At 40.2% G+C, this 22,760-nt stretch overlaps 1 protein-coding gene across 7 annotated transcripts in view; it reads left to right on the forward strand.

Moving 5' to 3' along the window:
- Positions 1-22,760, forward strand: part of ENOX1 (ecto-NOX disulfide-thiol exchanger 1) — a 504,034-nt gene that overhangs the window by 312,220 nt on the left and 169,054 nt on the right. For all 7 annotated transcript variants that reach the window (XM_033105019.1, XM_033105016.1, XM_033105021.1 and 4 more), the window contains 2 exons: positions 5,620-5,760; positions 6,632-6,769. In XM_033105019.1, coding sequence (XP_032960910.1) covers positions 5,748-5,760; positions 6,632-6,769 — 151 coding nt within the window. In that variant the 5' untranslated portion in view covers positions 5,620-5,747. The remainder of the gene's footprint in view (positions 1-5,619; positions 5,761-6,631; positions 6,770-22,760) is intronic.

A 22,760-nucleotide genomic window follows, 5' to 3' on the forward strand; every position in this document is an offset into this window, starting at 1 on the left:
CAGGTATGAAAGAAGGCCTTTTGATTTCATGGCTTTGATAAAAAGTGTTATCAGGTTCAGCCCTGACTGAATTGATCTTTGCTCAGTTCTAGCCTCTGCTCATACCGTTTTGAAAAGGTGATGTTTCTATCACTGAGAAAGATCTCTTTAACTTTATTTGATCTAATATTCCTAGTGTACAATTCTCTCATCAAAAATTTCCTGTAAAATCTAATTCCTCATAAAATCTCACTTAATCTAAATCTCTTCTTCAAAACCTCAGTTCTTTTATTTCCCATTCATCAGGAGATTTCTATCATTAGTAACCGACATCCAGCATGTAGTCATGCTCTGGTGACCGACGAAGATGTGTTGTGAGAGTGTGTCATTAGGCAGGTTCGTCACTGTGCGAACATGAGAGCATGTACTTACACAAACCTAGAAGGCACAGTCCGCTACACACCTAGGCTGTGAGGTGTACCGCTGTCACATATGCGCCCTGCCAGTAACGAAAACGTTAATGTGACACATGACTGTATTTAACAGACTGGAAAACCCTATCATGCTTTATGATGGAGTACCTTAGGTAACCATTGTCAGCTGCCTCTTCATGATCCTCTTCAAGCTCTCTCCTCTAAAGCCTTCCCCCCACCCCAAAATTACTCCTATCAAAGAATTCAGCACCGATGTAGATTTCACTGGCATTTCTGAGAGGCGCCTGAGAAGGATTTGCACTGTGTTGCTCTCCAGTGAACCACTGGACATCTGCCCTAGTCATTTATCTTCTCTGATATCCCCTTCCTCTTGGGTGGCAATTAAAGACTCTTTCTTTCTTTCTTTTCTTCCTTCCTTCCTTCCTTCCTTCCTTCCTTCCTTCCTTCCTTCCTTCCTTCCTTCTTTCTTTCTTTCTTTCTTTCTTTGCTTTCCTCCTTCCCTCCCTCCCTCCCTCCCTCCCTCCCTCCCTCCCTCCCTCCCTCCCTCGTTCCTCAAAGCACTAATCCACGGTACCCTCTTGTACCACATTTGGCAGAACAGTTCCACTCTGCCTCAAAACCTGCAGATTCCCCTTATCTCCTAGATCAGAAAAACAAAAGACGCAGCGCTCACCAGGGCCCAGTATCCTTAGAAACCTGTTCGGTAATCCTCTACAGTAATTAGAGTATGTCTTTTGGGATCCTTTTGTGTCTGAAGAGGTAATAGCGAAAACTTTATAAAACTGGTGAAAGACCTTAAGCTTTTCTAGTTGTTTGTCAGGGGGAGTGTTGGTCTGAATTACTTAGTTTAACATTACAGGAAGCAGAAATGTCCCCGTTATTATTCATATACAGTTGCTTAACAATTATGGAGTTAATACATAAGTAATAACATCTATTTAACAATATTCTGTATCGTTTTAAAGTATGGAACATTTTCAAAACCTCAAGAAAGTATCCTACTGATTATATGAAAACCAAAGAGAGATTTTTTTTCTTAGTGATAAAAGAAGAAAGTAGAACCTTGAATGGGAATACATTTTTCTTTTTTACAATACATATAAACCATGATAATGCTAATGAATAATTTTCATAAAATAAGGAAGTTTCAGATGTCATATTAAATAAATTTCCTTTGGAATCAACTCTTAACAAGGCATTAATAAATCTGATTTTCTCACTATAATTATTTTTCCACTGCAGTAGGTATGAACCTAATGAACCTAAGGCCCTACATTAAACAAAATCATTCTTTAAGAAAAAGAATTCTCAACATTTAAACTCATCTTCACCCCCATTCGTAGGAATCTATGTTTTGTGGACAGTTACCAATGGGTTTTTATTATTCTCTGTGTGTGTATGTGTGACTGTAAAAGTTGAACAGAGTTACAAAAACTTGTGTTATTAAAAGTGGGAGAAGCCTGTGCGTTGTTTTTTTTTGTTTTTTTTTTAGGCCAAATAGTGTTTTTATAGACTTGGTGAGTTTCAAAAACTATTTACCTCATTGCCATAGCTCAATGAAATCCTGAGCATAAATAGATCTTGTTGAACAGTTATAAAGTTGGGTATGAAGTTTTGTACCTTAACAAAGAACAGGTTAAATTTCAGATGAACCCTGGACAAAAGCTGTACTGTTATCTTGGCATCTTGCACGTCTGACTGATGGTCTTAACTCACTAAAAGTTGTGAATGGAAACTGCTAATCTCACAATTGGTCATGAATTTCTTGAAAGCTTTTGTAGTTGCATAGGCAGAAAAAACTTAGAACAATTCATACATCTTTTAAATTACAGTATGTTATTTTATAAAGGAATTGTGGAAAATGAAGCAATATTCTGCTACAATTTAGGTGTGGCACAGAAAACTAGGGCAACTGTTACTTGTAGAAATATCAAGTGTTACCGTTTTAGAATTAATTACATAATCATCCAGCAGAACACAAAGATCCCAGGGTACCTTAATGGGAACAGCACACTTCCAAATAAAATAATTATTATTTACACCACAATTTCAAGTGCTTTATTAGCTATAATTTTTAACTACCCACATCTCTGTGTGTGAATAAATGTCATTAAGAATATTAATTTTTCTGTAGTTTATAAATAAGAAAACTAAGGCAGAGAAATTGATTTGAATGATAAATTAGGCATTGGGATCTGGAATCAGCTGAAGAGGCAGGTATTCAATAGAAACAATAGATGTTAGGAGAAAATAAAAATAGCTCTTGCGACTCTTCATAAATTACTAGGTAGTAATTATTTTAAAATACCGCCTTTCTTCCAAGCCAAGTGATCAACTCAATGTCAATTTTTTAAAGAGCTGCGTGGCATCCTTGAGACGATTAGAAATGCCTAAGATATGATAGAACTTACGTTAGAGTCACCATTCTAGGGACATGGTAGCCACAAGAAGTTGTGTGTCATTGAAACCATTGGATTGGGAGTTTCAAGAGGTATAAAAAATTGAAAGTCACTGCGTCTCATTAGGGGATAAGTCAGGTTTACAAACCACATCTTACAAGCAAAGTGATGCTTTTTTTTTTTTTAATGAAACATAGTAGAGGTTTGTTAAGATGAGCATGAAAAATGTGGGTAGAAGCGACGGGCCTTCAGGGCACTTGATGCCCCTTTGTAGACCATGATCTCTAAGGTGAAAACTGCCACTGGGACAGGTAGTTACCGAGCCCAGGAGACCTCACACCATCCCTACAACACGGTCGCACAAGGCAAGATGAAACAAGGCCAGTCAGGCACAAGTCACGAGGCCTACACAGTGAAGAGATGTTCTCTGATAGAATGTTCCAGAACTGCAGACTCCCTGGACAGAAAAGAAGTTATAATTATGGCCCGTCTGGGTAGAACCTGCACTATAAGGAAGCCAGACAACTAAACTTCATTTGGGGAGTAAGTAAGACAGACAAATAGTGACCTTGCGATGATCTGAAGGGCTGTACCACACGGCGATTTGAGCAAAAGAATGAACACGTTCCAGACTCGCTCTACTTCGGTGTTCTCAGTGGTTGGAGGTTGAAAGATAGAAGGTGCGTCACTGTCCCATCACAGAAATGTTGCTGGTGTGTGCCCAGCTGAAGGGCAGATATCTAGGTTAGCTGCATATTTATGTTACTGAGTTTGTTTCGTATGGGGAGGATCCCTTTGTCTGACGGTAGCCATTCCCGGAGATAATTGATGCCAGTTCTGACTTCATTTGGGTAGTAGAGTTTAACTGCAAGGTATGAAATCTTTGTCCTGAGTACAGTGTGCTCCCAAAGTTGGAACCGTTCACTCCTGTGTGATGCAGAGGTTTCCTCTTCCTGTCAGACGATTGGAAAACATTTCCCACTCTCTCATGAGCCCCACTCGCAGAGGGCTAGGGATTTGTAGGGACCATGGAAGCAGTTCGCTCATTGTCTGCCCGTCCTTGAAATATTGAAACCTGAGCTTCCATTTGAATTAACCTTACCCTCAACTGGCGATATCTTTTTCTTTTGGCAGTACAGTGCTCAAAGGGTTCCTGATTCTCGCACCTAAGAATCAAAGAACTGAAAGAGTATACTATAAAAGGGCCAGACTTTCTGCTGGATACACTGACAAACAGACCATCACACCTAATTCTAAAATATCCATGAACAGAAACATGGCCTAGAAACATTTCTAAATTTATACCTAAGTAAAAACAAATATTTAAATTCAGTTGTTACATCACATCTACTTAAAAGACCGACTTCTCACATCACCCACCTAAGCGTGGTATATTTTACCTTCCAGTTTTGAACTGATGAAGTGTACCTAAAATGTGTATGTATGAATGTTACGTGTTTGCATTTTTTTAAGGATGGAGAGAAGGCATAGCATTTTATAAATAGTGTGATATGGAGGGACCCTTTGCAACTTTATTTAATGTTTATTATTTGTTTTTGGTAGAAATGTGCTTTGAAAAGTTATATATATATATATAGATAGATAGATAGATATAACTTTATATATATATATACACACATACATATATATATATATATATATATATACACACATATATATATGGTGCCAAAGAAAAGTATACACATTTTAAGAAAGGAAAAAAACTATATTAAAATTGTAATACAATGAATGACGCTAGCATTCATTTGATCAATGCCATCTTTTGAGCGAATTCATACTACACATCGCTACCATAATTCAATTCAACGTTGAAAAGTAATACATAGATAACATCTCTTAAATGTGTATGTACCGGGGGGGAGTGCCAAAACATGTATGCAAGTGGACACTTTGGTCAACGTTGTTTAAGAAGTAGTTCGCTGTAATCAGAAGTGGTGTCTGGACGCTGATGGTAACCACTTTGACCATCTCTTATGATTGCAGAAGTCAAACGTGACTTGTATGCATCTTTTGTTATTGGTATGTAATGAGTATAACAATTTTAATAGCTTTTTCCTTTCTTAAAATGTATACACATTTTTTTTGGCACCATCTATATATGCTGTACAATTCTAGGGAGAATCGTGGCCAGTTCAATTTATCATTCCATAGAACTGAAAAAAAAAGAAGAAAAAATCTACCAAATGCTTTTTCTTTGCTGCCCCAACACCCTCTAGATCTTCATTTATGAGCAGCAAACCATTCTTTCCCTTTGCCTTCCCAGACTATTGTAGTTTGGGTACACATCTTTCCCAGCCTCGTGGTGCATAGATTCTTGCTTTTTCTTCCTCTTCTCTACTTTCCATCCCTCTCTGAATACATTTCACCATCGACCATCTTCCAAAATAACAACATCAATTAATTTTTTAACTTTAAAAACATCGCACTTAGCCCGGAGCCTGCCCTCTGCATTGATGTGTCGTGGGTGGAATAGGCTGTGCAGGGACTGATAAGCCCCAGTCGGTCGGTCGTGAAGTCTCTTCTGCAGACGGCCGGGGCCCAGCTGCTCTGACAAATGGGCTGTGCATTCAGCCTGCTGGGCGCTGGGTGAGTGAGGAGCTGACCCACCATCTCAGGGGGCCCTGCAGCCAGGACGCCGCACTGAGACACGGGATGCAGAGCCCTGCGGCGCCTGTCACTGAATGTTGTTCTTCGCTGTTTGTTTTTAACCAGACAGCTGTCCCCCCCTTGAAGACACCCTCAGTTTACTGTTACGGTGTTTCACCACGCTCCTTTCCCTTTTCCAGAGTCGGATGACCTCCGTGGGAACGGTACACTCAGCCTTCTGGCTCCTGAGCCCCAGGATGCTCGTAATTCAATAGTAGATGCAGGTGGCGTTGACAGTATCACCCAGTGTCCCCAGCACCTTCCTCAGATGATGGCTGCAGGTAAATGTTGGTGGCCAGCCCAGGACACAAGTCATTTTGAGTTCTTAGTGGGAAAGCGTGCCCAGCCATGACAGTATGCGTTTGACTCCAAAGCCTGGGATCCTTAAAGAAACCAGACTGGGGAACAACGGAATGTCAGAGCATTGAGTCAGGTTGGACATATTTTGCTGTGTGTGTGTGTGTGTGTGTGTGTGTGTCTGTGTGTGTGTGTGTGTGTGTGTTGGCTCTGTACTATTCATTTTTAATATCATTTATTTATTTTGTTGTGATGAAAGCCTGTGCGTATAAGAACTATTTTAGAAAAGTCACTTGAGGCCGACACCTGCATTTCCTTAACGTAAGGATGGAAAGAGTTTGTAAGGGAGGGAATCTGTTGCAAGGTAACACTTCGTAGATTCAGCCAGGACCGGTTTCATGACTTGACAACTATTTTAGAGATCCTAGTCAAGAGTTAAAAGGTAGGCCTGCACCAGAATTGTACTCAGAAACAGATGAATTTATTTATTCTTGGTCTACTAAGCCAATTGACTTGTTTTACAAGGAGAGTATTCCTGCTTTACCTCTCTGTCTTGGAACTTAACTCCCGTTTCACTGGGAGGATTAAGCGATCCTTCCGTTTTGTCCAGGGGTACTTCCTTAATGGCATTCTGTGTATAACATAAACTCCCCGTCAGTAAGTTTCCTCCCAGGATGTATTTGGACACTCTTTATGTTTATGTCTGAAGAAAACATTGCAGTAGATTATAGTGCTGTATTTTATTGTGGTTTGGGACTATGCTAAATGAAGCCTCACATTTCTAGAAAAGGGATTTCCTTTAAAATAAACACCCTTGTCTATTGACTGTGAGTCGTCTGTTTGTTTTTCCTGCAGCCGCCGATGGTTTGGGGAGTATAGCGATGGACACAACCCGGCTCAACATGTCCGTGACAGATCCCACAGCCTGGGCCACCGCCATGAACAATTTGGGCATGGTTCCCGTGGGGTTGCCTGGACAGCAGCTCGTGTCTGGTAAGCGTTCTCATGGGTCTGAAGATGCTTGCAGCCGTGTCAAAGGGTGTAGGTGACAGGTGCCCAGAAACGTCTCCAAACACAAGTGTTGAACACGGTCTGTGATTTATGGCTGGGGCATGTTTGGCACGTTGTGCCTGAGATTCTTTTCCTCATCACCTCATGCTTCTGCCCCAGAGCTGTTCTCAGAAAAGAAGCCATGTGCAATATCTGTCATCTGTAGCATTGCCATGTCAGTTTCATAATTTAAATGGGTAAACAGAGGGCTCATATTTGCTTTCCAGTTTGCAAAACTCTTTCACATACATTATGCCATTTGGTTCCACAGTCTTCTCTTTGACATAAGTGGATACCTACTGTTGCTGCTCGTGTTAATATTTTCATTTTCAAAGCACTGATGCAGAATTAGGTGACTTTTCCAGCACTGAAGTGGCAGAGCTAGACATCCAGCTCAACTGACACTTAATTCCACCTTTTCTTTCCACCACACTCTAGAATCCTAATACAACGTGTTCAGTCGGGGAAATGTTTAGAAATGTCACAGAGTAGGAGGTCATCATTTAATTGCATGCATGTTTATCGAGATTTGCCGTGTGCCCTGTAACAAGAGCTTTGGGAAATAAAATACATATGTTAAGTGTCCTTGAGGAGCGTGTCTCTCTAAATGGAAAAACACAGCAGCAAACAACCAGTAATAAAGATAATGTGTAGAAGCCGGTGTTCAGTAGTCGTTCAGGCTAGCAATGTAGTAATTTCCAGAAGGATCGATTACTGGCGCTCTGAGGGAAGATGTCAGGCAGTGGGACTCGAGCTGTCTGGAAAGATAATTGGATTTGCAATATTCACTCCCTCACTCACTCCCTCACTCACTCACTCACACACTCAACACATATTTATCGAGACACTGTCCTGGTGCAGAGACTCCAGCAGTAAACAAAACAGGCATGGTCCCTACTCTTCCAGAATGTGCAATGGACAGGTGGCAGTCAGTTACTATACTTAGTTCCACACCCACAGGCCTGCATGCTTTGTGCTGAGTTGACCAAGCATTTGCTTGCTTTCTTTTTCTTTTTCTTTTTCTTTTTTGTTGTTGTCTATGGCTGCTCATAGATATGAAGGTCTAAACTAGCTGTAGTAAATTATATATAATTTGTGTGCGTGTATGTACATGTATACATATACATATGTATATGTATATATACATATGTATACCTATAGTTCTTTTTTTAATATGCAGTTCTTTCTTTAATATAAAAGAACATGGGAGAGGACATGAGATGAGAAAGTGTGAGACAGAAAAAGGAAAGTCAAAGATTGAATTCCAAAACATTATACTTAGGATATTTATACAATTCGCCAGGATGTTATAAAATTCATACAACTGAAGACCAGTCAGCTACGGAATGTATGTGTATGTACATGAATGACGTTTTCTGTGCTTTGAGCACATTTATCCAGACCCCTTTTCCCTAAAGCTGATCTAGACAGAGACATCCTTCTAAGAACTTGAGAGTAAACACTGGTATTTTTCTACCCACATTTTCCCAGCTGCCTAATTGAAATATTCATGCAGAAGAAATTACTTTACTCTTGTCTACAACTGCCACTTCTCTCCGAAAAGGTTGTATGACTTCCAGAGTAAGCCACACCTCCATAATTATTTTTGCTCATTATTTTGAGTCTTCTGACATTTTACCCATGACCAATTTATGATTTTCTCACCAACTTACCATTAAAAGAATTACAGCTGTCCTCATTATAGAAGGTTTACCCTATTCTGCCCTGAATTACGTTCTCTATCTCCTGTACTAGCCAAACTGCTTACACTGTTTTTTGAGCCTCTCGGGGTCTCCCTGGGCATCCCCTTTATTTCTCTACTCTGCCAACTGAACTATATCTCACGTTGTTCTCGGGGCTGCCCGTGGACTCCACTTGTTGACACTATTTCAGGGTCAGCTTCTGTTTTATTTGATTAGTGTTTATGTATTTTCTTACAGTCTTTTTTCTGTGCAAATATTTTAATCGTGTTAAATACAAGATTTTCTACTATGCATGTTTGACACCTTATTCTAAATTATTTTTCCATTTTATAGTTTTGTATTAAAAAGTTTTAAATACTCCATTGAGTAAATCTTTCCTAGTTTATTTAACCATTCTAGTTTTACATGTAGGCTGTTACCATCTTTCCCCTCTTACTAGCCAAGTTTCTTTGGAAAGCTTAATCTCTTCTGGCATGTAAAAGCATTTCACCTTTTCTGTAAAATGATGATTGTATCTCTTTCATGGGACTGCTGTCAGATTTAAATACGATAACTTACATAAAATACTGGTATTGGTTTCTTTCCGGCATAGTCAGAGAGCCAAAGAATGTTGCTTCTAGCTCAGTTGTCATATTGGCCACCTCTGGAATCCTTTCCACTGGCTGTACAATGTCAGAGGCAGTCTTTAATGCCTCAGAAGGGATTTAAAGATTATTTAGTGTAACCTTCCTTCCAAGAAGTCTCCTCTAAAACGTCTCTGGTGGGATTACGGAGAGGCTGGATTTTATGAGCATGTGGCTTTCTCCCCAGATTTCTGATATTTCTAAATGACCAACTACTCTTCCCATATTTAGTGAAATTAAACTGACACTAAATCCCATTCCTTACTTCTTCTTCTGTTTATTAGCAAACCAAGGTGTACACTTTTCATACGCTCTGATTTTATCAAAAGGATTCTCCAGGAAGTCAGATCACTTACCGCACATCTTTCTGACAGGCAGTTGTGAGCGTCCCCTTACACCTTTTCTGTTTTCCTCCTACCTCATCACCTAGCTGTTTCCACCACAGTCCCGTTCCCACTTTTGTGAACTTCCCTTTTACCTTCTTCAATATGCAGTGCTGCTTGAGACCATTACATTTCATTTGTTTCTTTTACCTGAAATATATCATTATATTGTTATACTCCAGCCCTGAATCCCGTACTCCAGAGTGTTGGTTTATCTATGGAGGTAATATTTATCTCCTATGAGTGTGCTGTTGTTTCATATTTATTTTGTTTCCCTGTACTTTCAGTTCTGTGGAATTTTTTATTTGTGTTGTTGATTGGTTTTTATGATCAAGACATTGTGCATTGGTATAGATCCAGGTTTTTCTAAATTGGTCTGTTGGAAGGTCAGTGTCCCCCAGTTGTTCAGCAGGGCAGATGTCATATAAGTATGTACATGGCCGAACGACAGTGGGAAACTCTGGGTTTGACTCAGGCAAGTCACTTTCTCTGTGGGTTCCCTCAGAGCCCTGACTATGCTAAGGAGCGACTGCAGTTTCAGAGAGTGGTATCTAGTATAGAGGATTGCCCAAAGTCAATTTAGCCTTTAAAATATATATATACCTATTTAGCATGTCATGAGACATGTCAGAATAATTTAGCCTTTAAAAAAATATGTATCTATTAGTATGTCAGGAGACATGTCAGAATATAGCCATCTAAACCAAATTTTCCATCAACTGTGAAGATCCTTTTCTGTCCGTCTTTCTCTGCCATGTGATATCTTCCCTGTGATCTTATTTACAATTTTGTTGGTTTGTGTTTTCGCTGAACAGTGTCCCTCCCTAATCTCAAGTTTCAAAATAATTCCCTTGTGCTCAAGTGTTGCCTGAAGCCTTCCCAGTTGTGTGATACACACTGTCACTTTCCAGGAGCCCCCACCTGTGGTGTCATAGGCCGAAATCTAGAATATCAAATCCTGAGCTTTGATCCCATCTGTGTGACCAGCTCCTGAGCTTTGATCCCATCTGCGTGACCAGCTGCTCCCTCCCTGTATGCCCTGGCTTCTTTTCCAATGTAACAGTCATCGACTGGAAGAGTTGGAAAGCAGCAGCTGAGTCCCCAGGTTTTAAGTTTCTGGCCTAGGTCTGCATGGGAACTGGAACCCTTTCTGGATATACTCTGGCCGTGAGATTATGCCTTGCTTTCCTCTAATCTTTTTGAAATTTTCTTTCCTAATGTCAGCAATTCCTCCTCAGCTATTATGTACTTTGACATATATCTTTTACCCCACGTTTCTTAGTATTCCATTTGCCGTATTTCTAATACGCGTTCTGAAAACGCATCACGCCTCCCTAGTAGCTGTGAAAGGGCTACATAATGACAGTGCCACAGGCCTTATCAGGGATTAACGTGGAGCCAATAAAAGAATGTCTTGACTCTTATAAGTATCCGTGAACACTCTGAATTGTTCCTTGGCTCATACCTTGCTGTTTCTTCTCCCGAAGCTCTGAGTCTGCTGTCGCACTTCTGTTCCCTGCCACTCTGAGAAGAGCTTAGCTTTATAACTCACAGGGAGGCTAAAACGGGTTACAGTCCCTCTCTGCCCTCTTCTGCCCCCTCCCCCATTCACTGATGCTTCCACCCATTTTAATTCCTCTCTGCTTCCATGAGTATTTCTTTCTCTTTTCCTTCTCGGGTTCTTTAATCCTTCGAGAAATATCTTTTTCCTCTTGAATACGCCCAGATTTGAAGAGGCATTTTTAAAATCCTTTTCATCTCCTAAAGCATCACTCTTTTAACTGGAATTTATTGAGCCAGACATTGTGCTGGAATCCAAGACACAGACCTAACTCATGTTTTACAGCCTAGTGGGAGACTCAGAGAAGTGTAAATAAGTAAATACAAATCAACGTGCTAAGTGGTTCTGCTGCTAACAGGTAAAGGGTGCCATAAGATGTCATTGAAGAGTGTTAAGCAGGGGAGTAGTATGATTAGAGATGTGTTTTTACAGAGCATTTTTGTAAGTCTTGCAAATAACTAATGGGAGTGTGGAAAGGCTGGCGGCAAAGAGATTGGGTGGGGAGCTATAACACTTACTCAAATAAGAGACAATAACGGCAGTAATGGCAGCAAGGACCCTGGCAATGGAGACGAGAGAAGTGAGGACATTTAATTAGGGAAACAACAGGCATTGAGGACTTGAGTCCACATATCATGTAAGGAGAATGGAGAACCAACAATGACCCCCGGCTTCTGGCTTTGGAAATTGTTTAACTGGTAGGTTCATTGATGGAAGTGGAGAAGGCTGGAAGAAAAGAAGGGTGGGGGTGGGTGATGGCAAATCTCTTTTTGGATGTGTTGAGTTTGAATAACCTGTTGGAAGGACTCATATGATAGGCAATCAGACTTAAGAGTCTAGAGCTCGGGAAAGAAGGGTCGGTGGGAATGTAGCTTTGGCAGTTTCAGAATGTGGCTGGTCACTGACGACCTGTGTACCTTTCTTCCCTGGCCACGCTTTTGCTGTGAAATTAGACATAGGCCCTTAACTGTTCATTCAAGTGTCAGCCTAACCTCCAGGTGCATCTCCGAATCTGTCTTTTCTCTACTTCCTCTTTTTTGACCCACTATAGTCCTGTCTACTTCTGGGCTCCAAGGTCTGAAATGAGAAAAGTGGTCCTAGATTAAAAAGAATGGACTCTAAGCTTCTCTGCCTGAAACCATCTCATCAGCTCACAGAGACACTCAGACGGACTGTCTGTTGATAAACCATCCCATATACTTGGTTTTCAAAAGAAAATAATATTCAGACCAGCTAACTTCCTTTCTTCAGTCCCTTCCAATATTAACGGGGACAGTCTGACACAGGAGTGGTTACAGGAATGCAGATAGCAGGCTGTGTCATCATTGGGCTCTCCATAAGACGATGCTCAGAGTCCTCGTATGCTTTGCTTTTCCATCTGTTGAAAGAGTTCTCATTATCAAGTGTCAGAAAACAAACAGGCCCTTGACTTATGTTTCATAATTCATGTCCCTGCTTCCCTATATTCTTGACAGTTCTGTTACACTTTCCACAGTTGTTTACCCTCTTCTCGTCAGCACGTTGGGACAGTGCATCAGTACATTCACTCATTGACCACAATGTTACCGAAGGTTCAAAATGCACAGCGTGTTTTACAAGGCACTAGAGAAGCAGCAATTTACACAACACACAGGTGACATCCCTGTGGAACACACATCTTTGTAAAGAAGCAGATGTTATCTAAATAACCGTGCAAATGATTATTTATTACTACAATGGTGGGATGTTACAAAATTGGGATGGGGGAGCCTAACCTAGCTCGGCAGTATTGGAGGGGGTTTAGAAAAGGCTCTTCTACCGAGGTACTATTTAGGCTATGACACGAAGCATAAATGACAGTATCCAGGTAGTAGGAGGGAAGAGAAAGAAGAAAAGGGGAACATGGAAAGATCCAAAAATTCTGAAAGCAGAAAGTGCCCTGTGTAAAGGACTGAAGTGATGGGAGCCTGATTCCTTTAAGGAACTGGAAGTTTGGTGAATGTGGGCCGGTGGTCATGGTTGGGGTGGGGTTGACAGGTTGGCCAGATCTTGCCTGCCAAAGTAAGGACAGATTTTATTGGACATACAAGCTGTTGAAGGATTTTAAGCAGAGAAGTAACCTCCAACTCATGTTTAAAAATAAAAAAGATTACCTGAGTTGTTTTCTAGGGTCTACATTGAAGAGTGGCAAGAGAGGAGTCTGGGTATCCATCTAGAGGGCTATTAGAAGTCCAGAAAGGGGTTATGGAGGTAGATGGCCTAGGTATATCCATATGGGACTGGAATATTAAGCACCTACTATGTGTCAGATGTTGCCATAGGTGCTGGGTGGGGATACACATCCCCTTCTGGAGCTTTCATTCTAGTGCCAAGTTTGTGACGTGTATGTCTACAGTATGTCTAGAGATATGAGAATTTGGAGAAAGTTGTTTCCAAACAAACATTTGCTTCTGCCTGTACTGTGTACTATATAAGGTAATTGACATCACTTAAAACAAATCAAGGTTCCTCAAATAACTCTCCGTAAGTGACAACAGCCTATATCCTTGTTGGCTAGAGATGTTGTAAAATGAAAGTCCTTTTCAGATGCTTACATAACATAATATAGTCATTTGAAATGCAGTCATTTTTCTCTTCCCTGGAATGACGAATATAAATTTAACTTCTCTGTGTTCATTTGTCTATAAAGAGAGCGATAATAATCTCAACATCAGAGACTTGTTGCAGCTTCCAGAAATCAGTAATGTAAAGTGTGGGACACGTTGTAGGAATCCTAGCCTTTGAGTTTCCTTTGCCCTCATTGGAGAACCGTTCAGGAAGAGTATGGAAGGGGGAAGAGGGACTTCGCTGTCTCCCTATTTTCAAGGAATGAAGACTGGCCCCTGCAAAAAAACAGTCCCCTTGTTTTGACTTTTCTCCTGCTCCAGGAACCGTCACAACCATTCTTTAGAAGCCAAGTGAGTGGAGACAGCCACTGCGCCCCGGGCATGCCCATCAATTGTAGCTCTATGACAGCGCGTCACTCAGAATATTTTCCACAAGTCACTTGTGTCGACTTGTCCTCCGTGGTAGATTCCGGGACCTATTTCCGACCTTCTGAGACACCAGGTCCTGAAAAGTACAACTAAAAGTTTGAGAACACAGCTCCTTGAAGCATTTCAGGGGTTGGGCTGGCGGGTGAAACAAACAAACAAAATACCCCTTTTGGCTTGGGGATGGGTAGCGAAGCTTGCCTCATGCTACATTTCTGTGGCCTGAACTACAACACAATTGTACAACTGAAAAATTTTGTAAAGGTCCCTGAGCCCAAATGTACCTAAAAGGTAGCTACAGGTGCAAATTTAAAAATCATATACTAAGTATCTACTTAAGCACTTTGTATAATCTCATTGAATCAGGTTTTATCTTGTAAAAACATGTCATGGGCATTAGACACACATCTTTGAACTCCAATAAACTATATTTTCTTCCTCATCAGGGACATTTGCTTGCTATCATAGAAGACATATTTTGACCTTGAAGTTTTGACTCCTGAAAGTGTATGCCTGTGGGGCAAAGGGACACTTTATCCTTGACAGAAAGGAGAAATACTTAGAGTCTTCAAGTTCACTCAATCTTTCTGACCAGGAGGGCATCTTTAAAGAAATATTTCTCCCTTCACTGGATGGGAGTCTGGTGCCCTCCATCAGTTAACACTTCCTAACCATTTATTCCATCTCAGCAGGAAAAATTGGCCTCAACTCCCTAACATGAGGTGACTAAAGTCTCCACAGGGGACCCTCGCACAGAGTGAGTCATTGCTGACGAGCTTCTAACCAGAGACATTTTTATGAGCCGTGCAATCACTCAAAAATGCTCACTTTGTATTTTCAAAACTGAGTGGCCTCTGTCTTGGAAACCATGTATTTGAGAACATCTTTTTGAATTTGTTCATCCCCAGCTGTGAGAAAGTACTGCCTAGTCATGGGTAGGAAAAAAGCAATTTAGCACAATAATAGAGAAAGACGATGATTTCATCCTTGTCTGGCTTTCTGTGTCATCTCGCTGGGACTTGGCCGGGACGCGGCAGACCAGAGCTCGGTAGGAGCAAAATGGAGAAGGAGCCTAGGACACAGCAAGCCCTGACCGAGCAGAGAAGACTGACGGGCACGAAGGTATAGAAAAATCCAGTCACTGTCCCACGAGGAAGAAGTGTGCTGGAGCCCTGGAGACCTGGTGTTATTCCTCCTCTGCTCTGTCACCCGGTGACTAAGTGACCATCAGCCAGTCACACATATTTCAAGGGCCTTGCTGTGCCCACCTGTCAAAGCAGGGTGTCCAGGTTCCCTGAAAGCACTGAAATTCTATGATTTAGGAAAATCCTAAGAATCAAGAACATAAGCCCTTCCCACAATGCTAGAGTGACCTACACCCAGTGAATGCCATGAGGAAATAAAGTGAGATGGTGACTTCTAACAGGAACCCCAGGAAGAGTATCTGTCATGAAGGTCATCTTTTTGGTGGTGATGGAGTTTTCTGTTTGTTTGTATATTTGTTCTTTTTTAAAAAATTTATTTATTGGGGTGACAATTGTTAGTAAAATTACATAGATTTCAGGTGTACAATTCTGTATTACGTCATCTATAAATCCTATTGTATGTTCACCACCCAGAGTCAGTTCTCCTTCCATCACCATATATTTGATCCCCCTTACCCTCATCTCCCATCCCCCACCCCCCTTACCGTCTGGTAACCACTAAACTATTGACTGTGTCTATGATTTTTTGTTTCTCATTTGTTTGTCTTGTTCTTTTGTTGTTTTTGGTTTATATACCACATATCAGTGAAATCATATGGTTCTCTGCTTTTTCTGTCTGACTTGTTTCGCTTAGCATTATACTCTCAAGATCCATCCATGTTGTCAGAAATGTTCCTATATCATCTTTTCTTACCGCCGAATAGTATTCCATTGCGTATATATATATATATATATATATATATATATATATATATATATACATGTATATATATACTACAACTTCTTTATCCATTCATCTATTGAAGGACATTTTGGTTGTTTCCATGTCTTGGCCACCGTAAACAAAGCTGCAATGAACATTGGAGCACACGTGTCTTTATGGATAAATGTTTTCAGATTTTTTGGGTAGATACCCAGGAGAGGGATTGCTGGGTCATATGGTAATTCTATTCCTAATTTTTTGAGGAACCTCCACACTGCCTTCCATAATGGCTGCACCAGTCTGCATTCCCACCAACAGTGTATGAGGGTTCCTTTTTCTCCACAGCCTCTCCAGCACTTGTTACTATTAGTCTTGATGATAGCCATTCTAACTGGGGTGAGGTGATATCTCATTGTGGTTTTTATTTGCATTTCTTTGATGATTAGTGACGTTGAGCATTTTTTTATATGTCTATTTGCCATTTGTGTGTCCTCTTTGGAGAAATGTCTCTTCAGGTCCTCTGCCCATTTTTCAATTGGGTTGTTTGTTTTTTTGTTGTTGAGTTTCATGAGTTCCTTGTATATATTGGATATTAGCCCCTTATCGGAGGCACTGTTTGCAAAAATCTTCTCCCATTCAGTTGGTTGCCTCTTTATTTTGTCGATGGTTTCTTTTGCTGTGTAGAAGCTTTTAAGTTTCATATAGTCCCATTCGTTTATTTTAGCTTTTACTTCCATTGCCTTTGGGGTCAAATTCATAAAATACTCTTTAAACCCAAGGTCCATAAGTTTAGTACCTATGTTTTCTTCTATGCTGTTTATTGTGTCAGGTCTTATGCTTAAGTCTTTGATCCATTTTGAATTAATTTTGGTACATGGTGACAGGTAGCAGTTCAGTTTCATTCTTTTGCACGTGGCTATCCAATTCTCCCAGCACCATTTATTGAAGAGGCTATCTTTTCTCCATTGTATGTTTTTTGCTTCTTTGTCAAAAATTATCTGTCCATATTTATGTGGTTTTATTTCTGTGTTCTCAATTCTATTCCATTGGTCTATGTGTCTGTTTTTCTGCCAATACCATGTTGTTTTGATTATTGTAGCCCTATAGTACAAGCTCAAGTCAGGGAGTGTGATACCTCCAGTATTGTACTTTTTTCTTAATATTGCTTTGGCTATTTGGGGTCTTTTGTGGTTCCAAACAAATCTGATGATTTTTTTGTTCTATTTCTTTAAAAAATGCCATTGGGATTTTGATGGGGATTGCATTAAATCTGTATATTGCTTTGGGTAATATGGCCATTTTAACTATGTTGATTCTTCCAATCCATGAGCATGGAATGTCTTTCCATTTCTTTGTGTCTTCTTCAATATCTTTTAAAAATGTCTTACAGTTTTCAGCATATAGGTCTTTCACATCCTTGGTTAAGTTTATTCCTAGGTATTTTATTCTTTTTGCTGCAATTGCAAAAGGAATTGTTTTTTGTATTTCTTTTTCTGAGATTTCATTGTTTGTATATAGGAATGCAATGGACTTTTGTACATTGATTTTGTAGCCAGCAACTATACTGATTTCGTTGATTGTTTCTAATAGCTTTTTGGTGGAGTCTTTAGGGTTTTCTATATATAGCATCATGTCATCTTCAAAGAGTGACAGTTTCACTTCTTCATTCCCAATTTGGATGCCTTTTATTTCTTTCTCTTGCCTGATTTCTCTGGCGAGGACTTCCAACACTATGTTGAAAAGCAGAGGTGATAGGGGACAGCCCTGTCGTGCTCCTGAATGTAGAGCAAAGGGCTTCAGTTTTTCACCATTCATTTTTTATTCATTCACTATAAGAATTTTGTGTAGGGGATGTAAATTACAGCATAGGAAATATAGTCAATAATATTGTAATAACTGTGTATTGTATCAGGTGGGTACTGGACTTATCGGGGTGATCACTTTGTAAGATAGTATGTGAATATCCCATCACTATGTTGTACACCCAGAACTAATATTGTAATTGAAAAATAAATTTTAAAAAAATTCTGTACGTTGAAATAAAAGGAAAAACCTATTGATATTTCACCAGGTAACTGTGATACAGATAAAATTAACGAACCATGTTCATTTCTTCCCATTTATAATCAGAATCTCCTTAACTCTTCCTTGTTTCAGTTTTCAGTTTTATTACTTTGTTTATCCTGGGGACTGTGTTCAGTCATTCATCATTTCCTTATGCTGGATCTATCTGTCAAATCTATTCATCTCCATTTATCTGTCCTTCCTTCCTTCTTCCCTTCCTGCCTTCCTTCCTTCCTTCCTTTCTTCCTTCTTTCCTTCCTTTCTCCTTTCCTTTTATCTAGTCTGTGTTTTTTGCTTTGAAGAGAAAGAACGATGTTTTATTCATCTTTGCACCCCCACGCCTCCCCACACCATACTTGTCATGCATTAGTACTCAGTAAATGTGTGTTAAAAAAAAAAATCTTTCCCCTGTGATTTCTTGCCTCTTTCACCCACTATTAAAATGGTACAAATCATATGCCCCCTTTTTCTCCTATTTGAAAAGAAGAAATTAAAAAGTACCTTCCTTACAGGCTTATGATTTTATCAGGTTTGAGGCCTGAATGTCCACAGCAGGTAGCTCTGAGAATATATAAGCTTCTTGTTGCCAGTTACTTGTCCTTCCAGCCAACTATGTGTCACAGGGTGAAGTGCTATTGTGTTGTGGCTGAAAATGAATTTCCTTCCAGCAGCATTTCAAAAACATACAATGCTTCATATTCTGTTTTCTTATTATTTGTGCTCCACCTTTTTATATGAATTATTTATAATGACTAATGCAAAATATCAGAAATACCTGCAGAGCTGTGCCTGGTTTTGCCTCGAACTCCTTGGTACCGACTTGTAATGGTCAAGATAGGGGATCCATCCCACTCTAGCAGCCCCACCCTGACTTTTTTGTCTTAGGACAAATAAAAGAACACAGAGAAGGGATTTCTTTAAAATACTTCTCAGGAAAGTCATTCATTTTACACTTTGAATGAAAAAAAACACATTTGTAAAGAAATTAGTAGCTTTTAAGGAAAAACTTATTATGATTTATTGATGTGTATATAAAAATACAGCCAAATGTACAGAAAATATTGATACTAAAATTTCATTTTCAAGAAAAACAAATGAACTTTTGAGTTAATATTATACCCTCCCCCACTTTAGGGATGCATACACTTTCTAATGTCATAGTTTGACAATATCCATCTTTCTTTCTTTCCTCTCTTCCTCCTTCCCTCCCTACTTCTCTTCCTTCCTTTCTTCCATCCATCCATCCATATTTGTTCACCACCTTTCACTGTGAAGAACTAAACTGATTTCTGCCCTCATGGAGCTCATACTCTGATGGTGGAGATAATAGTAAACAAATTAATAAGTATATCACTACGAGTTATAATAATTCCTATGAAGGAAATAATAGGATGCTGCAATGATAGAGCATAAAGAGATGATGGAGGTGGATTTATCGTAGCTCTTCACATAATTAGGAAAAGTTTCTCTGTGGAGACAAAATTTAAGCAGAGAGCCTGATGGATGAGAAGGAGCCAGCGCTGGAAAGGGTGGAAGAATGTGTGAGAGGACACTGAAGGCAGAAGAAGCTTCACGTGCTTGAAGGACCAGAGGGCCAGTGTAGTGGGTGAGGTGGAGCTTGTTAGGAAAAGAGTTTGAAGGTTGGTTAGAAACCTTGTCAGTCCTGGGAAAGAGTCTGGATATGATGGTAACATTAATTGAAGTTTGTTTGCTTGGTCATTCGTTCGTTCATTCATTCATTCATTCACTCAACAGAGGGATTCCGTGATTGAATTTGAATGTTCGAATGGATTTCGGGGTGAGGGGATGGGAACAAAAGCAAGGGAGTCAGTAAAGAGGCCTTGCAAGGCCAGAGAAGCAATGAGTGTGCTTATGACTAGGGGAATGGATGGTAGTGAGGTTGGAGAGATGAGCACAGATTTGTGATACATTTTTGAGGCAGACGCCTTAGGATTTTGTGATTAGATGAGAGAAAGGGGAATCGAGATGAATCCCAAATTTCTATCTGAAGCAACTCAGTAAATGTTGGTGGCATTTCATGAAATGAGAAACGCAGGAGGAACAGATATCAGGGAGGATCACACATTCTGATCTGTACATCTCAGGTATGAGCTCTCGTGAGAAATCTAAGTGGTGAGACGAAGAAGGCAGATGGATACCCAGGTCTGGACTGACAGACGTGTGCCAGACATACACAGATAGAGACATCTGTTTATCAGTAGGGAGAGCACAGTTGGCACCACGGCCATGAGGGAAATGGCATGACGAGAGCAGAGCAAGAGGAGGGCGTCGGAGGAGGCTTTGAACATTTCCAGCATTTGAAGTTGAAGAAGAAGAGGGTAAGCCAGTACGGGGGGATGAGGAACAGAAATGGCCAAACAAATAGAAGGAGAACACAAGTGTGCGCCATTATGGGAACAAGCCAAATGTGTGTCTCATCCACACGGGAGGCAGCAGAATTGGTTTCTCCTGAGAGGTCAAGGAAAAAGACCGCAACGAGGGAGGTCATCGGTGACCTTGATGAGAGCCGTTTTGGTGGCATTGTAGAGGTTTGTGGGTTAAAGATGGAGGGATATCTTAAGGATCAAGGGAGATGGTGATAAGGAGGCCCCTGAAAAGCCCTAAAGGGCCATACAAAGAAAACAACTTCTTATTAATTAATAGTACTTTTATGTCAGTGGAGTCACTATGTTTCATTTTGGTTTCCTATTTAAATTTGGACCAACTCCTTTCGAGAAACAAAACAGAGGAAGAAAGGGAGGGAGGGGAGGAAGGGGGAAAAGAAAGAATAGTGACAAATGAGAAGTAGAAACATTTTGTGTAGTCAACTCTTTGAAGATACTCGGCTAGAAAGGGGCAGGTAAATTTCCGGTAACGGGAGGGAGATATGGGATCAAGAGAAAATTAAGACCAAGTAGGGATAAACTTTTGGAAATGCCCATAAACGGGAAGAAGTGATTGATTGGTCCTGGTCTGGGCAGAGCTTTTCAGTCCATATCACAGATAGGGAAACTGAGGCACAGAAAAAAGTGGATCCTCCTTGTGGGATCAGATAATGAGCCACTGAGAGGGAGGGTTTTAAGATGCAAAATGAAATATATTATTGACTCATACAGTCTTGCACTTGGCACAGTTGTCATATAACTACTGAATTTGTGCAGACATTTCCCTTGATAAATAATAGAACAGTTATAATACGTGTCCACTGAGGTTACTATTGGGTACAGCCATCTGACAGCAGGCCACTTCTCCTTGTTGAGCAATCTCTCCTTCTGCAGAGTAACTTTGCACGTCGGACGTTCATTTATATGCCTTGATTTCTCCCTGCTGTAACTCGTTCTAAATATTTACATCGGTTAATCAGTCGATTATTGTGAAACCCACTGAAGTCCACATAACTTTTAGAAATGAGAATTACTACTTTTGCTGTGAGATAATAATGCCTCACCTCCTTGTTAGAACCTGCTCTCCAAGTATATGCGATGCTTATAAAGAATAGATCTCTCACCGTCCTCACTACAAATGTAAGCATTCAAATCCACTGCATCTTGTACTTGCCTCCAAGTCATTTTTGTTTGTTTTTCACACAGGTTAGGTGACCACCACATCATTTCTCTCCCTCCCTTCTTCCCTACCTCTCCCTCTGCGCAAATGCAGTGGTAGCCCTGTTATCTATTATTCTACAGGAAAGAATAGCTTTAATTTCCCCAGACCTCATTGGTTTGCCTCCAGGAATAGAGTTCTATACCTAAACAAACAGGTTTTTCATATAAACAAGATGACTGCATTCGCCTTGGGAAATTCCACCACTTGCATCATGGAACACTAATAAAATATTTGGCTTTGCTTGCTAGGCGTGTGAATTTAGGGCCAGTGTGGGTGACGCCCTCCATCCCTATGACCTTATGTTTCCTCTTTAGAAAATGGGACTATCGACAATATCTATTGCACCGTCCTTCCTTTCAAGGATCAACTATATTGCATATTACGCAACATAAAAAAGGAAATTAAGAGACGTCTTAGGATCAGTACAGTCTTTTACACGCTAAGTATTTTAACTGTACGATTTCCGTCTCTGAGTTTCTAGAACTGAATCAGAGGAGTGTAGGTTTTAAATTCTGATATTGCTAAACTGTTCTCTACGAAAGTGGAACCCATTTTACACTCACACCAACAGTGGATACTGAAAGTCATTTTAACCTCTATGAACTCCATTGTGAAAAATGATTTTACATACCTATTTTCATTACTTTGACTACTCTGTTGGTATTCCGAGCAGCTCCCCATTTCAAATAGTAGAAATAACTCTGCAGTTAATATCTTTGACATTTTATTTCCCATTTGGAATATTTCTTTAAGATCAATTTCCAGGTGAACAGATGACATGGTCATTTTAGTTACCCTTGAGACACCACAGAATTACTTTTGAAAGGGTTACGCAATTTATACTCTCATCAGATATGCCTGAATGTTTTCTTTTTGGCATCCTTGCTAAGTCTGGGTGGTGCTGAAATTATTTTTGCCGATCTACTAAGCAAACGTCATGTCTTTCATTGCCCAGGAGCCATAATTTAAAGGGCCTCCTAGTGGTCTCACAGCCAGATGGAAGCCTGGCAGTGACACCAGAGGTTTGTTTTCTGTTCTTTGACCTGCTAGTTAATAATTAGGCAATATTTCCAGA

Source organism: Rhinolophus ferrumequinum, chromosome 4, assembly GCF_004115265.2.
Source record: "Rhinolophus ferrumequinum isolate MPI-CBG mRhiFer1 chromosome 4, mRhiFer1_v1.p, whole genome shotgun sequence".
In the NCBI taxonomy this organism is placed as follows: Eukaryota; Metazoa; Chordata; class Mammalia; order Chiroptera; family Rhinolophidae; genus Rhinolophus; species Rhinolophus ferrumequinum.